This window comes from Myiozetetes cayanensis, unplaced genomic scaffold, assembly GCF_022539395.1.
Source record: "Myiozetetes cayanensis isolate MyiCay16 unplaced genomic scaffold, myiCay2020 scf2-11, whole genome shotgun sequence".
In the NCBI taxonomy this organism is placed as follows: Eukaryota; Metazoa; Chordata; class Aves; order Passeriformes; family Tyrannidae; genus Myiozetetes; species Myiozetetes cayanensis.
In genome coordinates this window covers 14,179,491-14,205,603 of record NW_026087411.1, presented here as the reverse complement: position 1 = coordinate 14,205,603, position 26,113 = coordinate 14,179,491, and the positions used below count along the sequence as shown (strand labels likewise).

At 42.8% G+C, this 26,113-nt stretch overlaps 1 protein-coding gene across 1 annotated transcript in view; it reads right to left on the bottom strand.

The window, feature by feature from the left end:
• Window positions 1-15,216, bottom strand: part of TGFB2 (transforming growth factor beta 2) — a 63,020-nt gene extending 47,804 nt beyond the window's left edge. The window contains exon 1 of the mRNA XM_050316065.1: window positions 14,259-15,216. Coding sequence (XP_050172022.1) covers window positions 14,259-14,601 — 343 coding nt within the window. The 5' untranslated portion in view covers window positions 14,602-15,216. The remainder of the gene's footprint in view (window positions 1-14,258) is intronic.
• Between the last annotated feature and the right edge of the window lie 10,897 nt (window positions 15,217-26,113).

The window sequence follows — 26,113 nt, the reverse complement described above, 5'->3', positions numbered from 1 at the left end:
TTGTCAAAAACAGACTGCTCCCTGAAGATATTTGCTAGAGTTAGCTCCAATTTAGTGTTAAGGGGATGGACTCAATGGCAGTATCAACTCTTATTAAGTACAGATAACCCTAATACCAAGATCCTTTTACTAAGTCTCAATTACTAGGATGACTTATGATCCATCAAGGATCATTACACTGTTTTTAACACAAGTGAAATTTCTTTGTAGGTTAAGGGCTCAGACCTCTGGGTGGGGTAGGAAGAACATATCCACTAACTACTTCGCACATGGAGTCACCAACTGAGTCAGTGACTTGGAGGTCTCCCATGTCCTGTGCTATTGAACGTGGAAAAGAAACCCAAAAATATTATTTGCCTTCCAAAATTATGGTTTCTGGCAAAAGAAGTAACCTCACAGCTGGAGTGTCTGGCCCCTTGCTTCTCTGAGGGAAGAGTTGCCAATAGAACGAGCCCTAGATAACCCGCCACCACCTACTCTGTAGTTTGGAGCCACGGGTAGCACTGCTTTCACCATCACAAGGGCCACCAAACTCTGCCAGGACACGTCTTTACATCAGGTTCCTGCTGACATCTGGTAACTCTCTGATGAGCCAGTTTCTACAGAACCCTTATTTTAGGTCGCCAGCATTTCAACAGAGAGCCAGATGTAGGTACTGGTTTATTTTGAACACAGAAGCAAGGTGCTTGACAGGTAAGATTCATAGCTTAGGTAGAAGTAATCACCTCATGTTCTGCAAAAAACAAGAAGACCCAAGGAACTGAATACATATGAGTTTAGTATTATGAAGGAGATAATCATACAAAGATGAAACAACCATGAGCTGAATCAACTGGGCAGAAGTGTTTACAGAGAAAACTTGAAAACATAATGGATCAACACTTAGTTTGCTGAACAAGTAGAAATGACACTGTTCCCCAATCAACAAATAAGACCACTCGAGTTAGAAGACTGTCTGTGAACAATTAAACCATAAGAATGCAAAGAAGACAAAATTAAAAAATGAAACTATATATTACAAAAAAAAAAGTAAAACTAAAACTAATAGCTGCTGAGAACTACTATAACATCAGAAAATAAGAACTACAGATAACAGATGAGAAAAAACAAACAGGCACACCAGCTTCATAGCCAAGAAACTTAAAGATGAGATTTACTTAAGTACTAAGGAAGCTTAACAGTAATATTCATCCATTATACGATAAAAACTGTTGAAGTAGTAATACAAAAACATGAAATATATTTCTGTAGATAAAAAAGCCAGGCAAGCACATGATGGAAATATTGTTTTTATTCCAGCAGCAACTCAGAAGGTCTTAAAACAACACTGTAAAACAAGCAAGACCAGATAACTTGCATAAAGACTTTTTAAAGAGCTGTCCAAGGAACTAGCTAAACTATTAAAACTAGCTTTCAATAAAACCTAAACACTGAAAAATATCCTAAGAGGCAGAACATAATTGCTAATACACAATCCTAAACAGGAAATCTGTGATATCGCACATTCACAGTCAGCTTCACACTGATCCCAGAAAAATCATGTAAAGCACAGGAATGAGAATCAGCTCAGAGGAACTAAGGGATATAATCCACACCAGCTCAAGGAAAACACTGGTCCAGTACCTTGGTGCCTGTTAGTAAGACAGCTCTTTTAATATAATGTACTTGGGCAGCTGCAAGACATCTAAGCTGGTGCTACATAATTACTTCACTGGGAAACAGGAACAATAGAACACCATCACTGAAAGGTAAGCATCTACCAAGGTCCCATAAGTCTCATTGTACTGCACTCTACTATTTAATCTTTTTATCCATCATCTAGAAGAAACCTAAACCATTATTAACAAACTGCAGAGGAAATAATGATATGTATGTGTCAGATAATGAAGAAGATGCATCAGTAAAACAGGCACTTGAAAACAGTGACTTGACTTATCAAGATATAAATATCAGTAAAATCAGTATGAAAATACAACTCTAGGACAGAGAAACTGGACCACGTTTACAAAGTAGGAGACTCCATCCTGAGAGTCAGCACCTCTGAAAAGAACCTGGGGAAGAACAAGGAAAGACCCTGGTGGATAAATACCCAAGCACGAATTTTAACTTCTCCTTGTAGAGCTCCTGACAAAGTTACTGCCAGAGTTAGATGCATACACTCTGTATTATTGAATTAGAGCAGAGTCTGCAACATGCATGTAACTTCATAATGGCAGAGCTACTCTTGAAATAGTATCCAATACTGTTGTCCACAATCTTAGCAGAATAGCAATAAAGCAGAGGAGTTTCAGAGGAAAACCATGTGAATAATTGAAAAGGCTAGAAAGTATCTCAGGGAACACAGCATAATGAACTTAAAGAGCTGTGGCTCAATCAGTCTACGTAACTGAAAGACACCCGAAGTCAGATAAAGCAGCCCATGCTGAGCTCCTGGCTGGTAACTGCAGGGTCTTTCAGCAGCTATGCCAGCTTACTCTCAGTCAGATCAGTTCCCCTCTCCAAAACTCCATTTCCTGGGGGTACCTACACAATGCCCACAGATTTGCCAACGGGCCTTCAAAATAGCATGGTAAAGGTTTAAACCAGATTCAAATGCTAAAACTTGAAGCTAAACAACTGAAACCACAAAGATACTAATTTCCAGTGTGTATAATTATTCACTAGAATAATCTACCAAGTGTGAACTGCTTTTCAAAAAATAATTAATTAAGCAAAACTCAATGGCCTGGAATATTCAGGTAGTGAGACCAGAAGTCCATAATAAGGGCTTCTAGCCTTTTTAACTTTTTCATTCTACCATAACTCAAAGCCTCCTAGAGAAATGTCTGTCTCATCCTTTCTAAAGTACAGTATGATATCAACTACTCACTAGCTATGAGTGTGAACAGACATAGAATGTTATACCCTGAGAAGAACATCTCATCCTTGTTGAGATAAGCATCTCCTTCAGTTGTAAGGCAACCTACATGTTCAATCATAAAGCTGCCTGCATGTCTGGCTCTCATTACATTAGGGCACTTTATCCTCTGTGACATTATAATATTGCCACAGATTAAACAAGAACCAAACCATTTGGTTTCAAATCCTGAATCAAATGTCTTGGGATGAAATCTCATCCCACCAGATAGATAGATAGAATACAAACATAGATAGAATACAAACCAAGCTTTCTTCTTTACTTGTTTTTAAAAAACAAACACAAAATCCCAACAACCTGTAGTGGATGTTGAGTCCTTCCAGGCTTTGAAAAGTACACGGTAGTAGTACAAACATGATACAAAACAGCATTCAGGACATTTCTAAACAGCAAAGCAGATTTACCTGCACAGGTTTCATCTGAACAAAAGGCTGAGATTCTCAAAGGCTACAAAGGAAGCACTCCTTCAGATGCTGCTTAAAACCCTGGCCACAATGACTGCTTTTCTTCCCTAAACAATCACTACACAGAATCCAGTTTCAAGCAGAAAAAATCTGGAGTGACTTTACTGACTCAAATTAAATTGCTCCAGCTCTTCATCCATGAAAAAAATGTATCTCAAAACTTAACTCATTATTTTGTAAGCCACTTAGAGACATATCAAGTCAGAGAACCTTTATGTAAAACCACATGCACCTTCACGCTATAAGCACGGTTCCTGTTCCCAAACTACTTGGCTTTCCAGCTTGTAAACTCAGTATATATCATGCACCAAACTGACTTTCAGAAAATACAACTCTAGGTTCTCGTGGGCTCCAGCTCTATGTATAACTGACTTTTAAGATTTTATTGATAACATAAAAACACCTTGTTGGCTTAGCCATGACCTTTCTTTACAGTCCACTGCACAGAGATTTGCCACATTCTTATCCACAGCCTTTAGATTAGTCCCTGCTCCAGGCACTAAGGTCTGATTTTGCACATGTTTCTAAGAAGCATCTGGATGTGGAGTGATAAGATTCTAGACAAAAACTCACTGTAGAGAGGATGATAAAGATGTATTATGACATGTTTATTTGCCAAGACCTTTGCAGTTGGATGGTCATTTATTTTAGACAGAGGGAGATGTGGAATACCTAAGAAGTACAGGACTTGAACTCATTCTTTCTTCCCTGCATTCTGCAGTTCTTGCCATATTGCCACCATATGCTGTTCCCAGATGACATCTGCCATCAAATGATTCTATCAATAAAGCAAACTATGGTGTGCATTTTCAAAAGTGAGGTTTGTGGGCAGTTTTTTTGCAAGGCCTTATGCAGAAGAACATCTCCAGTGACAACTCAATAAAAGGGAAAGTACAGCACTACAGTAATACATCCCAATATATCTTGAAGATGTGGCCATTCCCCAAAACAACAGAATGACACTTAATACCTGACCAAAGACTTCTGCAGTCAACAGAAGGACTTTCAGTGTTTTCAGTAGGCTTTGGACCAGGTCCCTTAATCTGGGGAACATATTCTCAAAAGGCAGAAAAATGGAAAGGTTTGACTGTATCACATGTATAGCTGGCCTGGTAGCAAGCGTGCATGAGGCAGATTCCCTTCCAGGCTCTACCTCAACAAACACACTTTCAGCCAGAGAAAATTAAGTCTCCCAGTAAAGTGGGTAGATAATAGGACTGCAACTTGGAAGAAGGTAAGCTCCTTCAGACACATGATATTATTATAACTAAGTCTCTGGCCACCTTTATAAAGATCTCGCTTTCTAGACTATTTTGGGACTCTTTTCTTCCCTGATTAGCAAGGAGAATGTGAAACTTCCAAATCCATGGCTCCTTGCATCAGGGAGAAATGCAAGCTGGGATGAGGGAAACCAGATTCAAAGAGGGAGAGAAAGCTCAGGCCCCCAACAATCTGTTCTGAGTCCATCCAGACTGGGGCAAAGCTGCTTGCTTAGCTCCCTTACTTTCCAAACTGTATATCCTAACAGGGAGCCTCTCAGTTCCTATCACATCAACAGATCAGAACAGCAGATTTATTTTCAAGAAAGCTGGAACTTGTTCCCCACTCACAGTCCTGCAGATGTATGTCTGCTGCAATAGCCTGCCATTGTAGGCTGGATAAACACGCAATGAGTGCAATAAATGAAATGCACAGACATCTTTCAGCATACCTCAATGTCGAAATGTGGCTACTTCACTTCCAAAGCGTGCATCAAGAAAAATTTGAGCATAAAGCAGTGATTGGCACAAGACATGTACAGCCCTTGCTCTGCCAGGGAGGCCCAGAGCCAACTGCAACAGCCAAGAAAACTGGGCTGGATCTCTCAGAGATTGGGTGAGAATAAGAACACCAAGGATCTGCATGGATCCAACACATCTCCAGATTGTTCACAATGTCCAATCAGGTTGGAGAATACAATTTATCATTTATCCTTCCCTGAAGGCATGAGCTTGAACGAAGAAATTAACTGCAAGTACTACATGTGCCAATGGACCTGAACCCTGGCATCCATAAATTTTGCTTACTAGGCATTCACTAAGTACTCTGTTTCAGTATTATCCACTCAACTGGATCAATTCCTGCACCAAAACCTCAAAGCACAAAGAGCCGGAACTATGATGCAAAGGGCAGAGCTGCCCCTCCTCAGTCACATTCATGGGAGAGCAGAGACATCTCTCAGCTTTCATAGAATCGTAGGATCAAATGGGTTGGAAAAGAAATCAAAGATCATCAAGTGGAACCCTTGATCCAACACTGCTGTGGTTACTAGACCATGGCACTAAGTGCCACGTCCAGTCTTATCTGGTAACTCCATCACCTCCCTGGACAACCCATTCTCTGATTACTCTCTCTGTAAAAATTTTTTCCAAATATTCAACATAAACCTCCCCTGCCACAGCCTAAGACCGTGCCCTCTTGACCTACTGCTGCTTGCCTGTGAGAAGGGACCAATGCCCACCTGGGTGCAACTTTGCTAGTCTGGGCCAAGCAGAGGTGGGACAAGGAACAGCATTCTGTCACAGGCTCTGGTGAACAATAGAGCCTGACCAGGCCGTGCCTGATCGCCACTTCTGCCATTGTTTCAACCCACTGCTGCATCTGAAGAGGCTAAATTTGCAGCATCATTTTTACATGACCTTTGGAAGATGGAAGGTTTTGCAGGTGTTCTTCTTTCAAGTGTACAACTTCGCAGTCCTGGAGAAGATCTTTATGACTGTAATTTTATACATACTGGACAATTCCCACTCAAAGAAGCAAGGACTACTCTGTTCAATTTCGGGTACTAAAGATCAGCTGTAAACACAACTGTGAGCTCAGGATTAGTAAGCACTATTGTGCAGAAGCCTTTATCAAGTATGTGATTGTGAGGTACTCTCTGACCACTTCATAAGAGTCAGTGCTGCTAACATCTATTAATTTTTCAGCCTCCTGAGTACAAGGTCCACCCACAGGGTTGGGGGTTTCTGTGGATTTTTTTTTTTACCCACCTCAAGGAATGAAAACCAACATGTTCTGATTCCTATCTTTCAATCATCACTATGGCAAAGATATGCTGCCATCACTATTTCAGCTGAGCTAGCTGATGAATTGCAAATGCTATACATAAACAAAAACAAGTAACAGAAGGAACTTCAACAGGTTTAGCTCGTGTTTAAAATTCAAAGCAGGGGTTTAAAAGAGATGAAGCCAGGGAAAACATTGCATACTAACACCAGCCAAACGGGGAAAAATAACGAAGCTGTAAGCCTGAAAAACTGAAATGGAAAGAATGACAGATTTACTGCTGCATTTGATGCACATAACCACTGATAGACTCTCCCCAGGAAGTGTTGAAATTACCATCACTGAAATGAATCCAGAAGCTAAAAATTAAATTATCTTTCCCAGAACATTCCAACTTGGGCTTTGGCAATAGCAGATGTTTTAATACGCTTGAATATACGCACGCGCGTGTGTGCACGCATGCACACACACACACACACAAGTACAGTATCCTCTTTCACGCAAGACCTCCCTCTTAGCTTTCACAAAGTCAGACTGAACTTACGGTCGTTCTGCAAAGTCTTTGCTTCAAAGTCTCTGCTCAAACGCACAACTGTCAGATTAAGCAACCCATAAGGAGTCTTACAGCAGCTCCAAGTTATGAATGAATGGTTATTTGTGAACTTGCCTGTCAAGACAGATGCGGTATTTGTCAGAGCAGTGTGGGTTAGATATGATGGGAAAGAGCCAAACAAGCAAAGTGAAAGGTCAGTATCACAACATTTCCCTTCCCCACCCCTCCTCAGTTTGCCTAAAACTATGCCACAGCTTTTGCTGAAGTCCAATACAGTAGTCTATTTTCATGCAAGTTACCATGCTTATTTGAAAAGCAACATTCATGCAAGAAAGGCAAAAGAAAAATGTGTGCAGAGGGAGAGAAGAACGGGAACATTTTTGTGCAAGAAAGCTTCAGCAGAGTGACTAATCCAAGAATGACAGAAAACAGCACATCTTTAGTAATGCGGTGATACTTGAATCAAGACCACCCTGTGGAAGTTGAAACATAATGCATTGTTTTCCTTGTTTTAAAATGTAGCATTACAGAGATTACAGGTTAATTCATGTTGGAAGGGACATCTAGTCCAACCTGCAGCTCAAAGCAGAGTCAGCTTTGAGGTCAACTAATCTTTTATAATTTATACAATTATTTTTAATAAATCAAGTCAGCATCCCACACTAGTACGTTTAACAACACAAAGAGGCTCTCTCCCTAGGGGTCATTCAGTGGGGAAAAGCTCAGCTCAATGAAGATCCTGAATAATCAATGAGCATCGCACATGAAATTAGAAAGAATCCTCTCTCACTGTCCAAACTAAAACCTGAACAAGGGAGAAATGTTCTAAAGATCCTCTCCACATTTTCTGCCATAAATTTGCTGCAGGGATGCCTGTGAGGTCTAGCATCTCCTGGAAACCAAACGCAGATGCCAGAGAACACAAACAGCACCACAAGATGTATTTCAGTGGAGCCTGTCTCATCACAGTGAACGAGCAGTCTCTTTGCACTGCTGCCTAAACTCATCCCACATGACCTCCACCACAAGGAGCCAGCCACACAGTTCCCTTTGGAAAACCTGACTGGTTTAAAGAATGCTATTCTACCCAAAGAGGCAACTTCTGTACTGCAGACTAACTTGCAGAGCATCAAGTACACATAAAAACCTGCTCACCAGACAGGTCTAATGAAGCCAGGTCTAGCACTTCATTTCTGCAGAGCCAATCCTATGCCATTCGAGCTAAGAGAATCACAGCACTAAACAAGGTTCATGAGTCATTCATAAATTCAAAAACAACCGGTCACACTGGAAGGAGATAAAACACAACCCTTGACGCTAAGGGGTTTTTTTCCCAACATTTTATCCTCGTGTTACAGACAAATCTTTGACTTTCTCCTCTACACCTTGCAGCTGTATGTCTTGTACAGTCGGGTGCCCAGCTGCAATCACTTAACACAGAAAAGACAGCAAGAACAAGCATAGGGGAGATGTTTTAAGAAGAAACATAGCTGCTACAGATTGACTACTACAGGAAGCCAACCAACAGTGATGCTGGAGCTGGGTAACTACACATCACAACTGAAGGGAAACAAGCAACAGCCTGTGGTGGAAGACAGGGTGCAAGCTTTCCCTAAACAAATGACCAAACCAATCCTTTTAATCTAAACAGATCAGCAGAAACATCTGTAACATAGTATTACATTAAATAATACCTGGGGAGCGTATCATCCTCAAGCTAAAAACTGCCTGCTTGAAAATGTGCTGCATGTGGTTTCACAACAGGAACAGAAACATTTGTGTGTCTTCACTCATGACTTGTTTTGTCACCATACCCTGGGGTTCCTCTCTTTGTCTGTAATACAGAAGCAGTCTAGCACATCAGTGCAAAAGAAAAAGAAGCCAGCTGCCCAACAGGGACAGCCTTCTTCAGGATCACAGGAGCACTGAAGAGTTTCTTCTTTCCTCTGTAAAAAATCCTGTAAAGCATTTCCTTCTCACTGGGCTCTGATGCCCAAATGACAGATTTCAACACAGTGAGAGGGATTTGAACTGTCTGACTTTGTTCATCCCCACAAATGTGCCATAAACCAGGCCCCAGTTCAGGAAGCTAATTAGGCATACACAGAGCCTTAATGCTAATGAGTCCATTCATGTGTGTGAAGCTCCGTGCATGTTTCAGAACTGTGCTGAAGAAGCTCACTGAGAATGACAGCCAGTTCTCATTCATCTTTTTGCTCAGCTCCAGTGCAGACAGGAATCTCAAACCAATAGCAAAACGGTGGAAGTAGTAACTGCAAAGTAACACAGCCATTCTGATGGCCACTACTCTTCTCACGCAGAGCACGGAGGATGAGCCAGGCTAAAATCAGTAGCTAATGAAGACGACACTCTGCTTGCTTCACTCACCTACTCACACCCAGTCCTGCAAGTGGAGCCAGCAAGAGCAGCACTCTGGGCACTTCCTGCACATCTCCAGCCATAAGGAGAAGAAAAGGGCACATTTTCAGAAAGGTCTCTGGGACAATAAAACATTCACACTGTCAGTGGGCTAGAGGGTGAAGACCATCGGGGCAGTGTTGCATATTCACAGAAATGGTTTTCATGCATTGGAACAGGCTGCTCGGGGAAGTGGTTGAGTCATCACTTCTGGAGGTATTTAATAGTATAGATGTGGCATTTAGGGACATGGTTTAGTGGTGGATTTCACAGTGCTAGGTTAAGGGTTGTACTCAGACAATGTTAAAGATCTCTTCCAACTTAAATGAGTCCATGATTCTATCTAACCTTCACACTCACCAAATTACAGAGAAAAACACCTCTTTAAAACAGACACCACAAATAAACTTAAGGAAGGTTTGAGAAAGGATTTGGGAATATAGTCCTATATTTCTGTCTTGCAGTTCATCTGACCTTGCAGTGTTAAAGACAGCGGTCATGGGTATTTAGCTTTTCTGTAGGCATCATCCTCTGGAAGAAACTCATGGACCATGTACCGTGCCAGACCGGCTCTTGGACCACCCCCTGCTTCCCAGCTTGGCACCTTGCTTACAGCAAGTGGATGGTGATTCAGAAGCCTGGCAGGAAACACACGTGGAGCTCCCCTTCATTAGTGCACCGGAGCATGTTATTTTATTATCCCTCCTAGTATGTAGAGGACTACCATCTAGAAAATTACCCTGCCTCTTTTTAAAGCCATTTGCAATTTCCTGAGTTTTTTTCATCACCACCTAGGAAGACTGCAGTAAGTGCCATTCATGAAAAAGGAATAAGGAACTGCTCCTCCCATGTCTCTCCTCAGGAAAGCCTTTACACTGCTGCAGGTAGAAGAGCATGCCTGGCAAATGCCTCCTACAAGAGGTACTCCAGAGCACAACCATAGGTCCAGCATAGCTAGCAAGATTAATCTCTGTGTTATGTTAAATGCAAACACAGGTGAGCTGTGCAGTCATAGCTGTTAACATCGTGGTAATGATGCGGTCAGCGCCGGCAGCTACATCTGCACAAGCAGTTCTGGTACCCTGAAGACAAGGAACCCACATGTATGTAATTACCAGTAAAGTGAGTCCCTGTTGATAAAGTAGAAGCATGTCATTGCGCTCTGCCAGCTTATAATGTTGTCTTTCGTGAGGCAAATCTTCCACAGAACGATGGCCTGTGTAAAGCAATATACAGGGCTCCTGAGAAGACTAATCCTAACACCAAGTGCAGGCTGGAACCCATGAGGCTCCTTCACACTAAAATGTGGCATGAGTAGCCTAAAACACATGCAAAACCAGTCCCAAAAACAGAAGAACTGTGATTTCTAAGGTTACTGACTACTTACAAACCTCTCTTCAAGAAAGCAGAAATTTAAAAATTTACCTGCATTGGCCTTAAGCCATCAGTACCAACCAGCTCACTGACTGTGGTAAAAATTGCTTTGAGTGAAGATGATAGAATGGGCCCCTGCCTCCACATACATGTGTGTGTTGCCTGTTTGTCTCAAGTATCCCAGTTATGCATTAGCATTACAATTCACAATCCTTAATTGTGTTGGTATTAAATTTCTGTTTATTATCAGTGCAATGACAATCACCACCTAGCTTAAGTATCAGGGCCTAGAAATTCAATTACAAACTGATAAGTAATAAACTTCTAATGTTATCTAGCTTTCACAGAAATCAGTTTTAAGCATTTATCAGGTAACTTCTCCTGGGCACAAAATTCCCAAGAACTCTTTCCTGTTGTGCTCAGCTTCCATATCCCACCTTCCTTTGTAAACTGCTCTGTAAAAAAACTCAAATTCTGACTGCTAACTGGACTTAAAAGAGATCCAGTGTTTCAGTATCCAATGCATACTGTTGTGAGCACAAGGCAGGCAGGAATGCTTTTCAGACAAAAGCTTTCTGTTTTTTTCCAAATGTCTTTGTAGTATTTTTTTGTGCCACTTCTTTCCCATCTGTTGCTTACGAGTCTGGCAGTCTCTGACTCGCTGAATTTCCAGGTATATTCCGATGTGTCCTTAACCTCATGTGGACTGTCAAACCAGATGTCCCCTTACTTCCTCAGTGCAAACTATCAGTAAACCTTAGCATAAGTTTAGTTTGAGCCTTAAACTAACAGCATGTGAAAAGATTAATATGAATAATTTCAAAACTAATCAGATCCCTTCTTTAAATGTTGACACAGTATTATTTATATCCCATAAATACCTTCTTGACTAAAATTCATCCCAGGAGATTGGCATCTTGCCAGTTCTATTCATATTTACTGTATTTATACAGTACAGTTGGCCAAGGATAATATTTAAGACAAAATATGCCTTGGGGTATATACAATATCTCTTATAGCTTTCCTTTTAAATCTCCTCATTGCTAAAAATATTTAGTCTGAACTTTACAAAATGCCCCACAAAGACCTATCAGCGATCTGTAGTGATATATTGCTGACTATGAGTATAATTAGAGCATATTTGTAATACTTGGGTTGTAGTCAGTTACTGAACGCTAACAACTTGTGGTAAAAACTGAACCACTGATCTTTCCCATGCCTGTGTTCCAGCAGCTTTTGACCTTCAGTGCATTCACACTGATCCCCTTCTCTCTCCTGCCTCCCTCCAACACAGCAGAAACCATAGAGTTAAAAAATTCACTCCAAGACGCCTAGGAGAAAGTGCCTGTGGCCGCCAGAGCTGCGCTTTCAATTTCTTCCTTTAAAATATGGTGGAGCAATTTCTTCCTTACTTGTCTTTTTTGGAAAGGTTCACTCTATCCAGCATAACTAGAGAGCAGTGGAAAAACAGTTAACCTACTTACTCTGATGTTAGCGACAGCCCTTGCACAGTAGTGCCGGATCTACTGCTTAACCGGCCCTCCGATCCCAAACGTCTGATGCACTCTGTTGGTAGATACCTGCAATCTCCTTTGCTCTTCCAAAGCCTCTATTGATACTTCAGAAGAAATCTGGCCTCTGACAACGTTTTAAAAATAGATCCTCTTTTGTCAAGACCATCCAAGTCACACACCACAGATATTTTAATTTTCTGGAAAGTATGCAGCTCTTAGGTTCTTTGTAGTTTGTTCAAGCAAGAAAAAAGGACAGATGTGCTCAGGACGGATGCATTTTACAATTCTAAGAGACTCCCTGTTACTGGGTCAGCTCCACAAGCCAAGGCACTGGTACTGGTCTTCCTAACCTTTGCCCATAGGTGCTCCTCTGCCCTGGGTATGATCTGACAGGTCTCAAAATGAAGTGCTGACTTCCACCAAAACCACCGGCAAAATAGTACAGTACACCAACGTGGAAAACAGACACGACTTCTGTGTTTTTGCTACAGCTATGAATTATACTGAACCTCTCTGCTCATACCCACTTGGCTTCAAATACGCATTTTTTCAAAGAAAAGAAAGTATTTCTTCCCCAGGGGTAACAAGGGCGGAGTGTATTTATCATGGCTATTAAGGATGGTGCCATAATTACAATAATAAAATGGCTCTGAGTGCCAGGATGTCCTGTACCTAATGTTGTCATTTAAGACTAAAGGAAGAAAGGGAGGCAGCTGCACAAAGCGTGGGGTTCAGATACCTTGGCTGGCATCCTAGGACTATCACATGCAAGACAGAGCAAGCCCCAAAGCTAAACTAAAAATAAATAAGGGGAAAATGCAATTAGAAACTCTAGGATAAAGTTACCAAGATGGCTGCATTATCTATTTAAGCAAGACCTATGTGCTTTTCAGAAAGAGACAGCAAGTATATAGGGCATCAAGTGGTGGGGGAGGGAAGAAGTAGAAAGGCGAGCTGAATGAAAAGACAAGGGACTAGGGTTCAGATATGTGAACGGTGAAGTTATTTTCTGCTTCTGGTATTCCACTTTCCTTGGTATGATGATGATCTAGATTCCTTTAAGGCAGTGCAGCGCTTTTGCTTTCTTTTTTTTTTTTTTTTCTATGCACTTAAGCTTCACTACCAAAACAAAAAGGCACGTCATTATGATTATTAATCATTCTAAGTGGATTTGGTCAGCACAGAGAATTTGTATCCTCTCTTTTTTTGTGTGCAAAACGTGGCATGGATCACCAGAAGGTCGTTAAAAACAGCAAAAGGCAGACGGGCTGAGGCAGGTTCCAAGAACCGAGGCTACCCAGAAGGGAAAAGTTTTTCTGTACCTGAAATGAAAAGTGCCCATGAACCGAAAGGGGAGGCTAAAGTGGGAAGAGGAGGGAGGACGCCTATGTCTCTGCCCTCTCTGAGCACCAATCTGAACAGCAGTCTGCAGGACACTGTTCTGGAGGGACACAGACAAAACGAGTCGGAGACTTTTTTTTTTTTTTTTTTTTAAGACCTCCTTTTCTTTTCGGTTATGGAGAGATGGAAACCTGCCCGTTCCAGACACTCCAAGGGAAACAAGAGCAGTGGAAAGATATTGGCTCTTCCTGGAGGCTGTATACGGGGCTGCCGGGGAGCTAAACCCGGTGCTGGGGACAGAGTGGGACCCTGGGCGGGGGGAGCTCTGTTCAGGTACGTGGTGGTGGGGAGCAAAGGCACTTTGAGGGATTCCTGGCTGATTTCAAAGGGGACTGGAAACCTCACGAGTCTGGGGGAACAGGTGACCACCCCCAACACATCCACTCAGGCATATGCATATCCCACCACCTGAATTAAACCCTAGAAGCCTCCACCTAAGAAATGCTAAGGATGAGAGGAAGCCGAGCGAAGAAGGCAGGTTACGATGCTCGGGGCTGCTATTTAAAGGTGCTGGGCACCGCTAAGCCTCGGGGGCAAAATTACGCACACATGCACAAACAGAGAGGACTTACTTTCGGGGTAACCAGGCTGCATGTCTATTTTGTAAACTTCTTTGGCATAGTATTCCTCATCGCTCCTCTCCCTCTCGCAAGTGGCAGCTCTGTGGTTGGCTTTCTCCTGCAGCAGGTCCCTGGTGCTGTTGTAGATGGAGATGACCTCCGGGGGCACCTCCTCGGGCTCGGGGTACTCGTCGGGGGGGCTGGTGAGCTTCAGTTTGCTCAAGATTTGCCCCCGGATAGCCTCGATCCTCTTGCGCATAAACTGATCCATGTCGAGGGTGCTGCAGGTAGACAGGCTGAGAGCCACGGTGGCCAGATCCACTGTGAGGAGCACGCTCAGCAGATAGCAGTGCATTTTAAGTGTTTAAATACAGCGCCCCCCCACCCAAAAAAAAAAAAAAAAAAAAAAAAAAAAGGCGACTTTAACAACGAACGACAACAAGGAAAAAAAATCAAAAAATAAAAAGGGGGATCTGTGCAAACAAAGGGGAGAGCTGCAGACAAAATGCTGTTAAAAACCGGGCTCCGAGGGCGGCTCGCAATCGGAAAATGTACAGGAGGCGCCAGTGAAAAAATACCAGTAATAATAAGGAAAAAAAAAAAAAAGAGGCAGCAAGTTGCTACAACTAGATAAAATTCGGGGGTGGAGAGAGCCGGACAGCAAAAAAAGGGGAGGAAAAAAGCCCCCAAAGAGATATAACAAACCTGCGAATCAAGTAAATGGAAGAGAGGTTGCTCTCAGCGCGCTGGAAAACAAAAATCTGAGGAGGGGGGGGGAATAAAAAACGAGAGCGGGAGGTGGGGGGAGGCGGGCGGTGAGTGGAAAAAAAAAAATAATAAAGAGAAGGACTGGGGGGGAGAAGGCGCAGCGATGGGTATCACAGGGCGCTGCCGCAGCCGGCAGAGAGAGGGTGCCGGCGCGGCGCTGAGCCCTGCCGTGCGCCCGCGGCGCCCGACGGCTCCCGGCGGGCAGCGGCGGCCCCGGCACCGCCCCGCGCCCGGCCCCGCTCAGCCCCCGCGGCGGCGGCGAGAGCCGCGCACGTGCGCGCCCGGCGGCGCCGAGCCCCGGCCCCCGCGCCCGGCCCGGGCGCGCCGCAGCGGCGGCGGCAGCAGCGGCAGCAGCGGCAGCGGCAGGCGGCGGCCCCGGTCCCGCGGCCCCGCCTGGCCCCCGCGGCGGCGGCGGCGGCGAGCGGCGATCCCCCGTCCGGCCGCGTCCCGCAGGCTGCTGCGTGCGCCCCGCGCCGCATGCACCGACCCACCCCCGCCCGGGCCGCTGCGCGCCGCAAGAGCTCTTTTCCAGCTCCCTCCTCCTTCCTCCTCCTGCCGAAACGCCAAGCCCGCGCCGCGGATCGGCGAGGCAGCGCCGCCGCCCCGGCAGCCCTCCCGCGGGTCGCAGGCGCGGAGCCGGCCGCCCGGCGCTGGCCGCAGCGCTGCGCCGCTCTCTCCCCCCCGCCGGCCTCCCCCGCGGCGCTGGGGCTGGCCCCGTCCCCGGCGGCTCTAGCGCTCCGCCCGGCGCCCCCCGCCTGCCGCCCCCGGCCCCTCGGCTCTCCCTGCGCGGAGCGGACGGGTGCCAGCAGATAACATCACGGCCGCGCAGGGAGAGGGAGATTTATACGATCTCCCCGCCCCACGTGCTCGCCTCGCTGCGAAGTGACGTGGAGGGGCTGCGGGAGCGGAGGGCTCCGCGCCGCCGCCCGGCTATTTATTCCCCTCCGCAGCCCGGCCGCCGTGCCTGCCGCTGCCGAGGTGCCTCGCCCCGGGGCGAGGAGAGGCGAGGCAGCCCGCAGCCGAGAAGAAAAAGCAAGTCCTACCAGGCTTTTACATAATTTAATTTATTTTTTAAATAAAGGCTTCAGTCCTTCTTGCACCTATTATTAAGTAAGTGGGCCAAATACCACTCTGGTTTTAGAGGAAGAATAACACGCCTCTTGGACACCGCTCAGATGCGTTCCTATTATTCAAGGTTGCTGCTGTTGAGGCTCTGCCCGCTGCACCGTCACAGAACGTTCTTCGCACTACCCCTCGGTTTCACTTCCAAACGTGATTTGGGTAACTCTCATTGCTCCTCGGGCAGCTTGGTGATCGGTACTACTGCCTAACTAGGGAGAGCCGAGAGATGAGGAGGATTTGCTCCTTCTCCGAGGTCTCTTCTCCTGTCAAAAGCGTGAAAATACATCCTCATCTGCACTTGACAGAAACTCTCAAGCCCCAAATGCTTTGGCCATGCCTGTAATTCTTTTTTTCCGCTGCCTCTTTTGGCCACAACAAACATCACAGGCTCCATCCATATCCTTCTCTGCCCTAGGGAAATCACTCTACAGCCTACTAAGCATCCCTCAACTTAATGCCATAAAGCTTTTCCTTTACAGTCCATTTATTACCCCTGTACATTAACTTTATAAAGTAATCAAGTAGCCTTTTTCTTTACTCTCACCCATTTTAGCCTTATATTCCCCTCTGAATTAAGTTGTCACTGGTTTAACTTGCCCGAATTTCCAATTACACTCTCCTAGGTGGGTCAAGGCTATTTCTGAAGAAAATCTACTTTATTTCCAGAGATGAAGAAGCATGAAGAAGAGGTACTTGAAGGGCCACAGATGTTCCAAAGAACAGGTTGGCCATTGCCAGCCGTTTTATGGGTAAATACACATAAGAGAGGTTAGATAGGATGACTGGGATCTATCTGAAAGCACAATGAGAATCATGTAAGACCTAAACAAGCCACACATCACCAAAGACTTCCTCCAGCTGACCACATCTCAGGAACCAACTTTTCTGCAAAACGTTCATATTCTTGCCGAAGCTGGAGAATAGCAGTCCCCAAATTAAATGCAAATTTTTCCTTGCCAGTGAGGAAAAGTGCTTCCTCTGAGCAGCTGTGGTTGTGTGCTGGGGTGATGGAGGCACAGCAACATGGAGCTGCCACATACTGTTTGCCTTGGCAGGGCTCTGCAGCAGGGAAACCTTGCACCAACACGGCCAGCTAACCTCGTATTGCTGTGGATACCAGCAACGACGAGATTCTCTGAGAGATGGAGGAGCTGAGAAAATATATTTTTGAAAAGGTATGTATACACACACAGACTCTGAAAGTAAACTTACTCTTCATTCTTTAACAGCGTGTGGGTATGTACATACAGAGCCAAGACTGCATTCTCCCGATGCAAGAGTTAATGGTGCTTTCCACTTAAATCCGTGAATTCCTGCAAGGCCAGATTAAACATCTCTGCCACAACATCACACTTTTACTGCTGTACATGTCAATGTCCTGCTCCTGCTGACCTCAAAAACACAGCTGCAGTGTCAGGAATGGCAATGTTTCCAAAATTACTCAAATAAACAAGCAAGCTCAACATGTAGACTCAGCTGGTTTTACTTCTGCAACACACCTGTACGAAACCAAGGGGACAGTTCCTCGAGCTGTTACATCTCACAGCTCTGCTGCTAACCAGCTGAGGAATCAGCTCTGTTACACGAGGTACCTCAACCGCAAATACTTCCAAAGAAAAGGGTTATTACATTATTTCCTCCAAAAGCTACAGCTGAAACCATGGAGAAATTCCTTATACAGCAACTATGGCCCTGTAACACTTTGCTGCTGTAAATGTGCTGCCTGCCACTCACCTCAAGGGCTTCAGAGCAGCAACTGGGACAGTGCTCATCACTCTCCTTCTGCAGGGAATCTCCCACCATCTCTCAGGATACCTCTGCAGATACAGACCTATCCAGCTAGCAAAGTGTTTTGATTCTTTATTAGTGGTGAAAAAAAAAATTTAAAAACTCCCACCAACCCAAGAAAAAAACCCACCAACCCGAACTTCACAGTGTCTTTCACAAATCCTGGAGCCTTAGGGATGGCATACGGAAGGCCATCAACCCTCACAAGCTCGGTGCCTGTCTAGCCAGGCTACTCATGCAGCCAAAGGAGTTCTAAGCTCCAGAGGAGCCCTCCCTGAAAGCCACCAGAGATCCAGCCAGGGTGACAGCAAACCAGCTCGACTAGATTTTGAGAGTTGCTGAGATTCCTTCAGAGTTGTCAGTGATTCCTCAGTGTCTTTTAGACCAGCTAGGAAAAAAAGAAAATTAAGGTAAATCTTGGGTTTGTTCTCATTTGAGACAAACCCTTTTCTTCTCCTCTGACCTTTTCAGTGTGACACAGGGTGTCAGGCTTACCCAGGTGCATGTCTCCATTTTGCCTCACCACTGCAACAAAGCTTGATTCCCTAAAACTTTCTGATGTCACCATGGTGATGTTTTTGCCAGGCACAACTTCCCAGGCATAGCAGCTTCTCCATTCCAAAAGTCCCAGCCACTTGAGCTAAATCCCCAGCAGCTGCAGAAGCCCACCACACATGCCTGAGCTGCTCCAGTTTGCTCCAGGAAGGGACACCTATCTGCCAGCCAAATCATTCAAATACACGCCCACATTCATAAACATCGACTTTCCATTATGTAATCTAAATGGAAAATATCTGGAATGTATACATCATGATATACCTGATCTTATTTCTAAAATCTCTCCCCTGCACATTTAAGGTTTTTCACCACAGCAGTCCTTTAACTATACTCAAACAGGTGCCATTTCTACCTTGCTAAAGTGAACAACAATAGAAGAGGCAATCAAAACTTATCAGAAATGACAGAGCCAAACTGTGGGCACTCTACAAATCTGAATAAAGCATAGCATTATCAGAATTCAATCATAGCATGATCTTCTGCCCAGGTAATCCAGCTTCAAAACTCTGCTGGTAATTTTTGGGACTGGTACATCTGTCAAAATGATCCCAATTATGGCTTTGTATTTTAGCCTGAAAAGCTTTTTGGTTTTGATTCATTCTGAAATAGTTTTTATTGGATGACTACCTGTTCCTTTCAAAAGCTGCTGAGATTATTAGACACTAACTCAGCTTCTTTGTGCTTCTATGAAATGGCCTTGCTCTCTGGGGCTGCTGTCAGTGGAAGCTTTGTAAGTCAAAAAGTAGGAATGGGCCCTTAGCGTGCATATAGGGAAAGAACAGAACTTATCTGTTTTGGAGCTTTAATTCAATACAATACTGTCTTTTTACATATACATATATTTTTTTTTTAATAAACAGTAACTGTTTATTAGAAAAACAGAGACACCTGGAAAGTTACTTCACTAAACGTAAAGGTTTCATGTTTCCTATTAACTTAAAAATTACGTGGTTGGGATTTTACAATTTGTGGTTTCTTTTTAGATTGTTTTGGTTATACGCAAATGTGCTGTGCAAAATACAAAGGCAATAATCTTTCTAAAACTGCTGACGACCAGGTCATTAAGTAAGGTGGCTGGCCAGATTTCATAAACTAAAGAACATTGTTGGAAGAGGAATAACTTTTAAAAGTTAAGAGGTGACTTTTGTAAATTCTCACACTGATGACGAGCGTAGGATGATTGCACAATTAATTCTTTGTGGCACGCTCAGAAATCTGCAGCCGTAATTGTGGTCGTGTAGAATCTCAGTTATTCTGATGCAGGGTGCTAGGGAAAAAACTTTTGAATTCTCCTTTTTATAAAAATACATGTATAAAGGTTCACTCGTAGAGCCAAGGTGGCACCTAATAAAGGTGAGGCAAAGAGGAGCTGACAAATAATGGAAAGTTGTAATATATACTATAATAAATCCTTAGATTTTACTGTTTATTATCCTTAGTGAAGTAGAAGTCCATACCTCTGTGCTGCACATTTCATTAGTGTGTGCAGTAACGCCTGGATGAATTTTAGAGCAAACCCTGCTGACCTTACTAATACAAGCAGCCCCACTGCCCCAGGATTGCATTTCACACAACCACAGCTCATTCCTGCAACACTCATGTTCCAGAAGATAAAGGCTACTTTATAGAACATGCTGTTTGACACGCAAGACTGCCATCCATATATACATATACATATACATGTGTAACTACTTGTCAACTTGCAAATCAAAGGTTTCTGATATATATATATAGAGAGAGAGAGAAAAGGAACTTACTTGTATGAACCAGATCTTATTTTATATGTATATATGAACACAAAATACATAACAGGAATAAGAGTTTTTATTTTTGTATATTTATATATACATATATTTGTGTATATTTATAAATATATGTATTTATACACATATATCTAAGCTATCACCTCTGTGATCTTATGGAATGGTATCCTCTCCACCATCCAGTGAGAATGCAAGTTGTAATGTCCACACAGCAGTGTACAGTCTGTGTGGTTAAAACTGTACCTTAATAAATGACATCTAGAATGCAATTACTCCCAAAATCCCACAACCCTCCACTCCCCCCCCCCCAAAAAAAAAAAAAAAACCAAAAACAACAAACAAACCAAAATGCCAAAACAATGCTGGAACTTTAGCCAGGACACCTCAAGCCAGAATGACTAAAATCTGAAGGAAAGGGGAATGTTCAGGAGGTGCTATTATATCTGTCCCTCTAAAATAACTTCCCCCTCTCCCCCCAAAAAAGTCTTCTGGGTAACAGTAAAAAGAGAATAGAAAGGAGCATCACCATTAATCTGTATTTCAGTGCTACATTATTGTTCACATTTCACATGGCTTGGATTTTACAACTCATAAAATAGTTTCCAAGTAGTACAGTTGCACCCTCTCTCTAAGGAGCAGAGCCTGACACTAGGGAGATGAGGGAAGCAATGTAATGATCAATGGTGTAGACCCCCATCCTAAAAATATACACGTTCCTTAAAGGCTGCACATATCACTGCTGCATCCAAAGAGGTTTCTGCTTCCAACAGCCAATTTCCACCTTTGAATCAGTTAAGACTCAAGTCTTCATAAAAACTCTGTGTATGCCAGAGAAGCTCTCCCATGGTTACACCTTCCAGAGTTTGATCCCCTCATGTGCTTTCCCAAATCTTCTTGTCAGCCCTGAGGATGCCACACTAATCTTTACATCATCCAGTTTTAGTCTATGTGCCACCAAAAAAAAAGGCCTTCCTTAATCCTAGCACCTGTGGTTTTAATCACCACAGGAAATCCTGTTTCCACTGAAGTCAGTAGGACTTAAATATCAACAGAGGAAAACTCACTAACTAAAAATAAAAATAATTTAAAAAACCAGAGAAATATAAGCACAGTGGTTTGTACACCAGAGGGTCTTGACATCTACTCATAGCAAGCACAACAAAGTAAAGACAGTAGGGTAAAAGTCATCCCTTTAATCCCAAGGTTTGAACTCATGACCTGCATCTCTTTCTCAGTATTACAGCTGTTGCCTTCTATTTCTGAACAGCTCAGTGATGATTTAGGTTATACCTCATTAACTAACACGCAAATGATACCTGTAAATATTGTCTTCCTAAGAGAGCATCTACTGCAGTTTATTCAACAAATTAAAATCATGTAACTCAAGTTAGAATGTGCACCCAGACAGGACTAGTGAAGTTTTAAGAAAATTATGTATATAGCAAGATTAATTGGCAGTAACTTAAAAAACAGGTAAGCCAGTAATGCCATATTTTAAGTCATATTCTGTAGCTACAAAAACCAAATAGCTCTGAGTCTGGCATCCTGACTTCTTCACAAGCTGCCTGTGCAGTCTGCACAGATGAAAAGCTCTGAGCTAACACAGCTTCAGAAATGTTTTTTCCTAATGTTTTTTAAGCAACACAAGTTCAAAGTGATCCAAGAAAGTTTACAGAAAGCAATGCATTGTTTCACATTACCTCATGAAAAAAACCAAATTCACAACCAAACCAAACCTCATGCAATACCAAGCTTTTGTGCTGCACTGACCAAATTAGCGCAGAGGTTTCTGCGTTGCCTCTCAGCCTTACACATTTTTAAACGCATTTTCTATGCGTTCTATCCCTCTTTGAAACTAACAGCACGTGTGATCCCCCCCGCATAGAGGGTGGTTTGCACTGGGGCTGTGCTCAGTGAAGTGTTCTCCAAGAGGAAGACCACCTGAGACCATCTACCCTACTATTCAAGGCAGGCTGTGGGTTAAGGTCAAAGATCCTTAAAAGCATAAGGAAGATGAAACAAATTTAAGAGTCCTGTATTTTCTAGAAGAATATGTTGTGCGAACAAGATTGAAGAACAACAGATACCAAAAATGGAAGAACTATCTTCATTAAACATACCAAAGTCCAATTTGTACTTTGGACGTTAACTTCTAAACTTCCCCATCATGGCTACAGACTGGCAGCTGAAATGCCTCCTCTCAAAAATGTAGGTGTTTTGAATATCCACCTTATTAACAGTAAGATCAGAGTGTAAAAATGCCTACACATTGGCTGAAAATGCAGAAGTCAAACCCAGTGTTGTCTCACATAGAGGATCCCAGTCCATATATCCATCACTCCAGTCCTATGAAATAAAAATTAATGAATTCATCACAAGGCAGATAGTTCAGCAATGTGCTTCAACAGTAACTGAAGTGAATGAGAATCAATGACAATGGTTTATCTCTGGGAAGCATAATATTGACATTATAGAAAGATACACAGGTATCTTTCTTACCCTTTCTTATCCCTTCTTACTTGAACTATCTTTTTCACATAAAATGTGTTTCACTTCTTTAATTCTAGGCAATGACACCAAAACTTAAAATAAAAGAACACTCCAGTGTTTTTTTATTAAAAGGCAAAACATGGCAGATGGAGAGAACAGCAGTGGCACTGGCAATCCTGATCTGAGCTGCTGGTTGCACTGGTACAGCATCAGAAAGCTGTTCAACGTCTTGCAAGGCCTGACTACTCCCTTTGCTAACACAATCCACATGAATAAATATCAATATATCGTCCTCCGAGGCTGGATTTGTTTCACCAATATTCATACTGGAAGTGTATTTATACTTGCATATAATACACTGTTTTGGCTGAGTAACGCATCCTTAAATTGAGGACCGTGTCTGAAGGTCCTGAAAACCATCCATAGTCTTTTTCTGCTATCATGAAGAGACACTCGAAAATTTCATGAAGTCTTTTCATAATAACAAGTATTTCTTTCATAAGCGCGTACCACATTTCAGCAGGTACTGTCAAGTATTTCACTCCTCTAAAAAGCAACTGTATACACTACTGTTACCTGTTGTACTACTACATTGTTGCAGCTGTGCCATATGAACAAAGCTCTTTTGAAACTCATCGGGATTGTAACTGAAGATGCAGAGGCACACAGCGGTGGAAAGGCTAGCAGTGTGTGTTTGATTGCCTTTTGCCTCTAAGGAGCCCTGCAAGGTGGTGACTATACAGTTGTTATGGGCAGGTATGTCACAGTCTCAATTACCAAAAAGCTCAGGTACTCAGCCCTCTAGTAACGGTTTTCATTCAGCTACCTGACTTCAGGCACCCTTCCCAAAATGGACATGGACAAGTTCTTGTCCCTGGACATAGGGTACCTTAAGTAAAAGGCTGCTTCATTGCCCACAAAATTTGCAATTTATGGATCACTTAAAACCCAGATAAAATCTTCTTGAGATAAACTGTACAGAACCACAAAGTTCATGCAAAATCCACATAATCAAGAAATCTTTTCACTATCATTTTTCTTGTATCAAGCAACACTTCTATGTCTTCCTGTTCTGAACAAAAATTAGAATGTCCTCCTTTATCAGGATAGAAAAAACAAAGTTCAGAGCAACAGTGATTGAATAACTATGGGCATTCAGTCACAATCTCAAAGATTATATTCATAATGCACTTTATAAAGGGCTCATAAATGGCTAGTGGAATCTTTAAGTATTTCAATATTCAAATAGGCTTTAAAACGATGGCAATAACCATTTCTAGATTACACATGAAGTTTCTGATAAGTGTAACCAGATTATCTTTTAAGTGAACTATTTCTATTAATGCTACTTCTATTTCAGCTACTTCTGAGAACACTATAAGAAATCTTAGTGATATCAAAACCTCAGTGCAAGTGTGATTGAGGTTAGCAGTTTACAATTACCACCACATTTACTGAAAGCAGAGTTAAGAAACACTATGAAAATGTTGTAAAATAATGTTCCAGAAGTTCATGCACTGGCATGAGAGAATGGACCATTTAATCAACTGAGGCACTGTGAAGAAATAATGCTTTTTATGAGTATTCCTAAAATTACCTTCCAAAGTGCCTCTGGGAAGACACTCATACTCATGAATTCACATTTGAAAGCTTGCTGAAAATGCCCTAATTCATTTAACAATTTGGTATCCAACAGGTTAAACACATGGATTTAAAAAAAAAAAGAAAAATCATTCCAAGGGATGAAGCATTGCACAAACACAAGCATCTTTGGTGTTGAAGCTATTCAGTTTGACTGGAGTTTAATTTTGAACATGTCCCTTAAGACAGAAAAGCAATTGAAAAGATGCATTTGAAAACAAAATGTTTTGTCTATGAAGTATCAGCCATCACTATCAATCTGAAAAGGAATGATTAAGGAAAAGCCTTTATCTGCTAGATCACTTACGGAGGTGAAACATTTTACAGTTACACACTGCAAGAGGTTAGAAGCCACTGCTTTAGAACAGCAGTAAATGAAAGCTGCAGTTTTCCACCATCTGTTAACTAAAAACTTGTCCAGTCTCCAGTGTCTGTCACTGAAGTTTTAGACTCCCAAGTTTAACATCTTATTTAGCATAAGGACCCTATCTGTGTAACAAGATCCTGATTCTTCACTACCTCAAGCTTTCTCCTGGCCCTCTCACTCCTTACCTCAGCAAGTCTTGAAGAAATCATTGAGCAATTCTCAGGGGTTGGAAGTGAACAACACTGACAACTGCTCTGTGTGTATATTAACTATGCCAGGACTCATTTCATAAGAATGAGAAGTTTGTCATTTTAAGTTGTGCAGAGTGTTGTGTGCCAGATGACTTCTGCCTTCTTCCCTGGAGACAGCCACTGAGCCAGCTCTGAACAGATGCAGCTCTACAGACCACCTTCTTCTGGAAGCATCAGATAATCAAAACACTTTTATGGCCTCCAAACAATCAATTTCTCTCTTTAAAACAAATCACACACACACACACAACATTATCTTCACCAGGAAGCAGCTTCCAGCTCTTTTGTTCTGCTCAACTTGTGAACCCAGGAGAACCTTACTCACAGCTGCAGAAGCAGGAGCTCTTCCCTCCGTGTTTTAACAGAGAAGATGCTGTGGTAAAGCAGCATCAAGCAAAACAAGGATATTCCATCACCAATCCCAAGTGTTTCCCTAACAGGAGGCTGAAGAAAAGCATGGAGAATATAGTTTGTTTTTTTTTTCCATAGGCCAACTCATGCCTTCCTTGCTGAAAAAAGTTAGCACAATTGATGTGAGTTGTGCTGGGGGGACCAGAGGACAAGAGACATGGGGAAGAGTTGACCCTCTACCTTCTCTTGTTAAACAAAACTCTTGCTTTGCGTGCGATCCATAGAATATTAAACTCTACATACTCTGGAATTGGCTTGAAGCCTAATAAAACTGGAACCACCCCATCCTTATTGGCTTTATATAGATAGGTACAGAAATATACAAAGTTGAGATGATTCATGCTCTCTGGAATGAAGGGCAGCGGCACAGCTTTGCTTAAGCAGAGATATTCATGGGAGCAGGAAAAACAGACCAAGAACTCTGACTGCTGGGAAAAGCTGCTGAAGGTTGTTCTTAGTAGCTGTGGAAGAGGAAGAACATTACTGAAAAAGGGGATAGGGCAGCTGATCCCACAGCTGAGAGAGGAGACTGGAAGGTCTCTGGGTCAAACAAAGTTTAGTTCTTTTGAAATGCTTGTCAATAAAAACAAAATTTGTAAAATAAAATAGCCAACAAATGCCTAAAGTCAAAGTACGTAGTTAGCAATTTTAGTTATTCTAGGAGCTTCTCTGCATATTGCACAACCAAAGGACAAGGCAAAGGCAAGG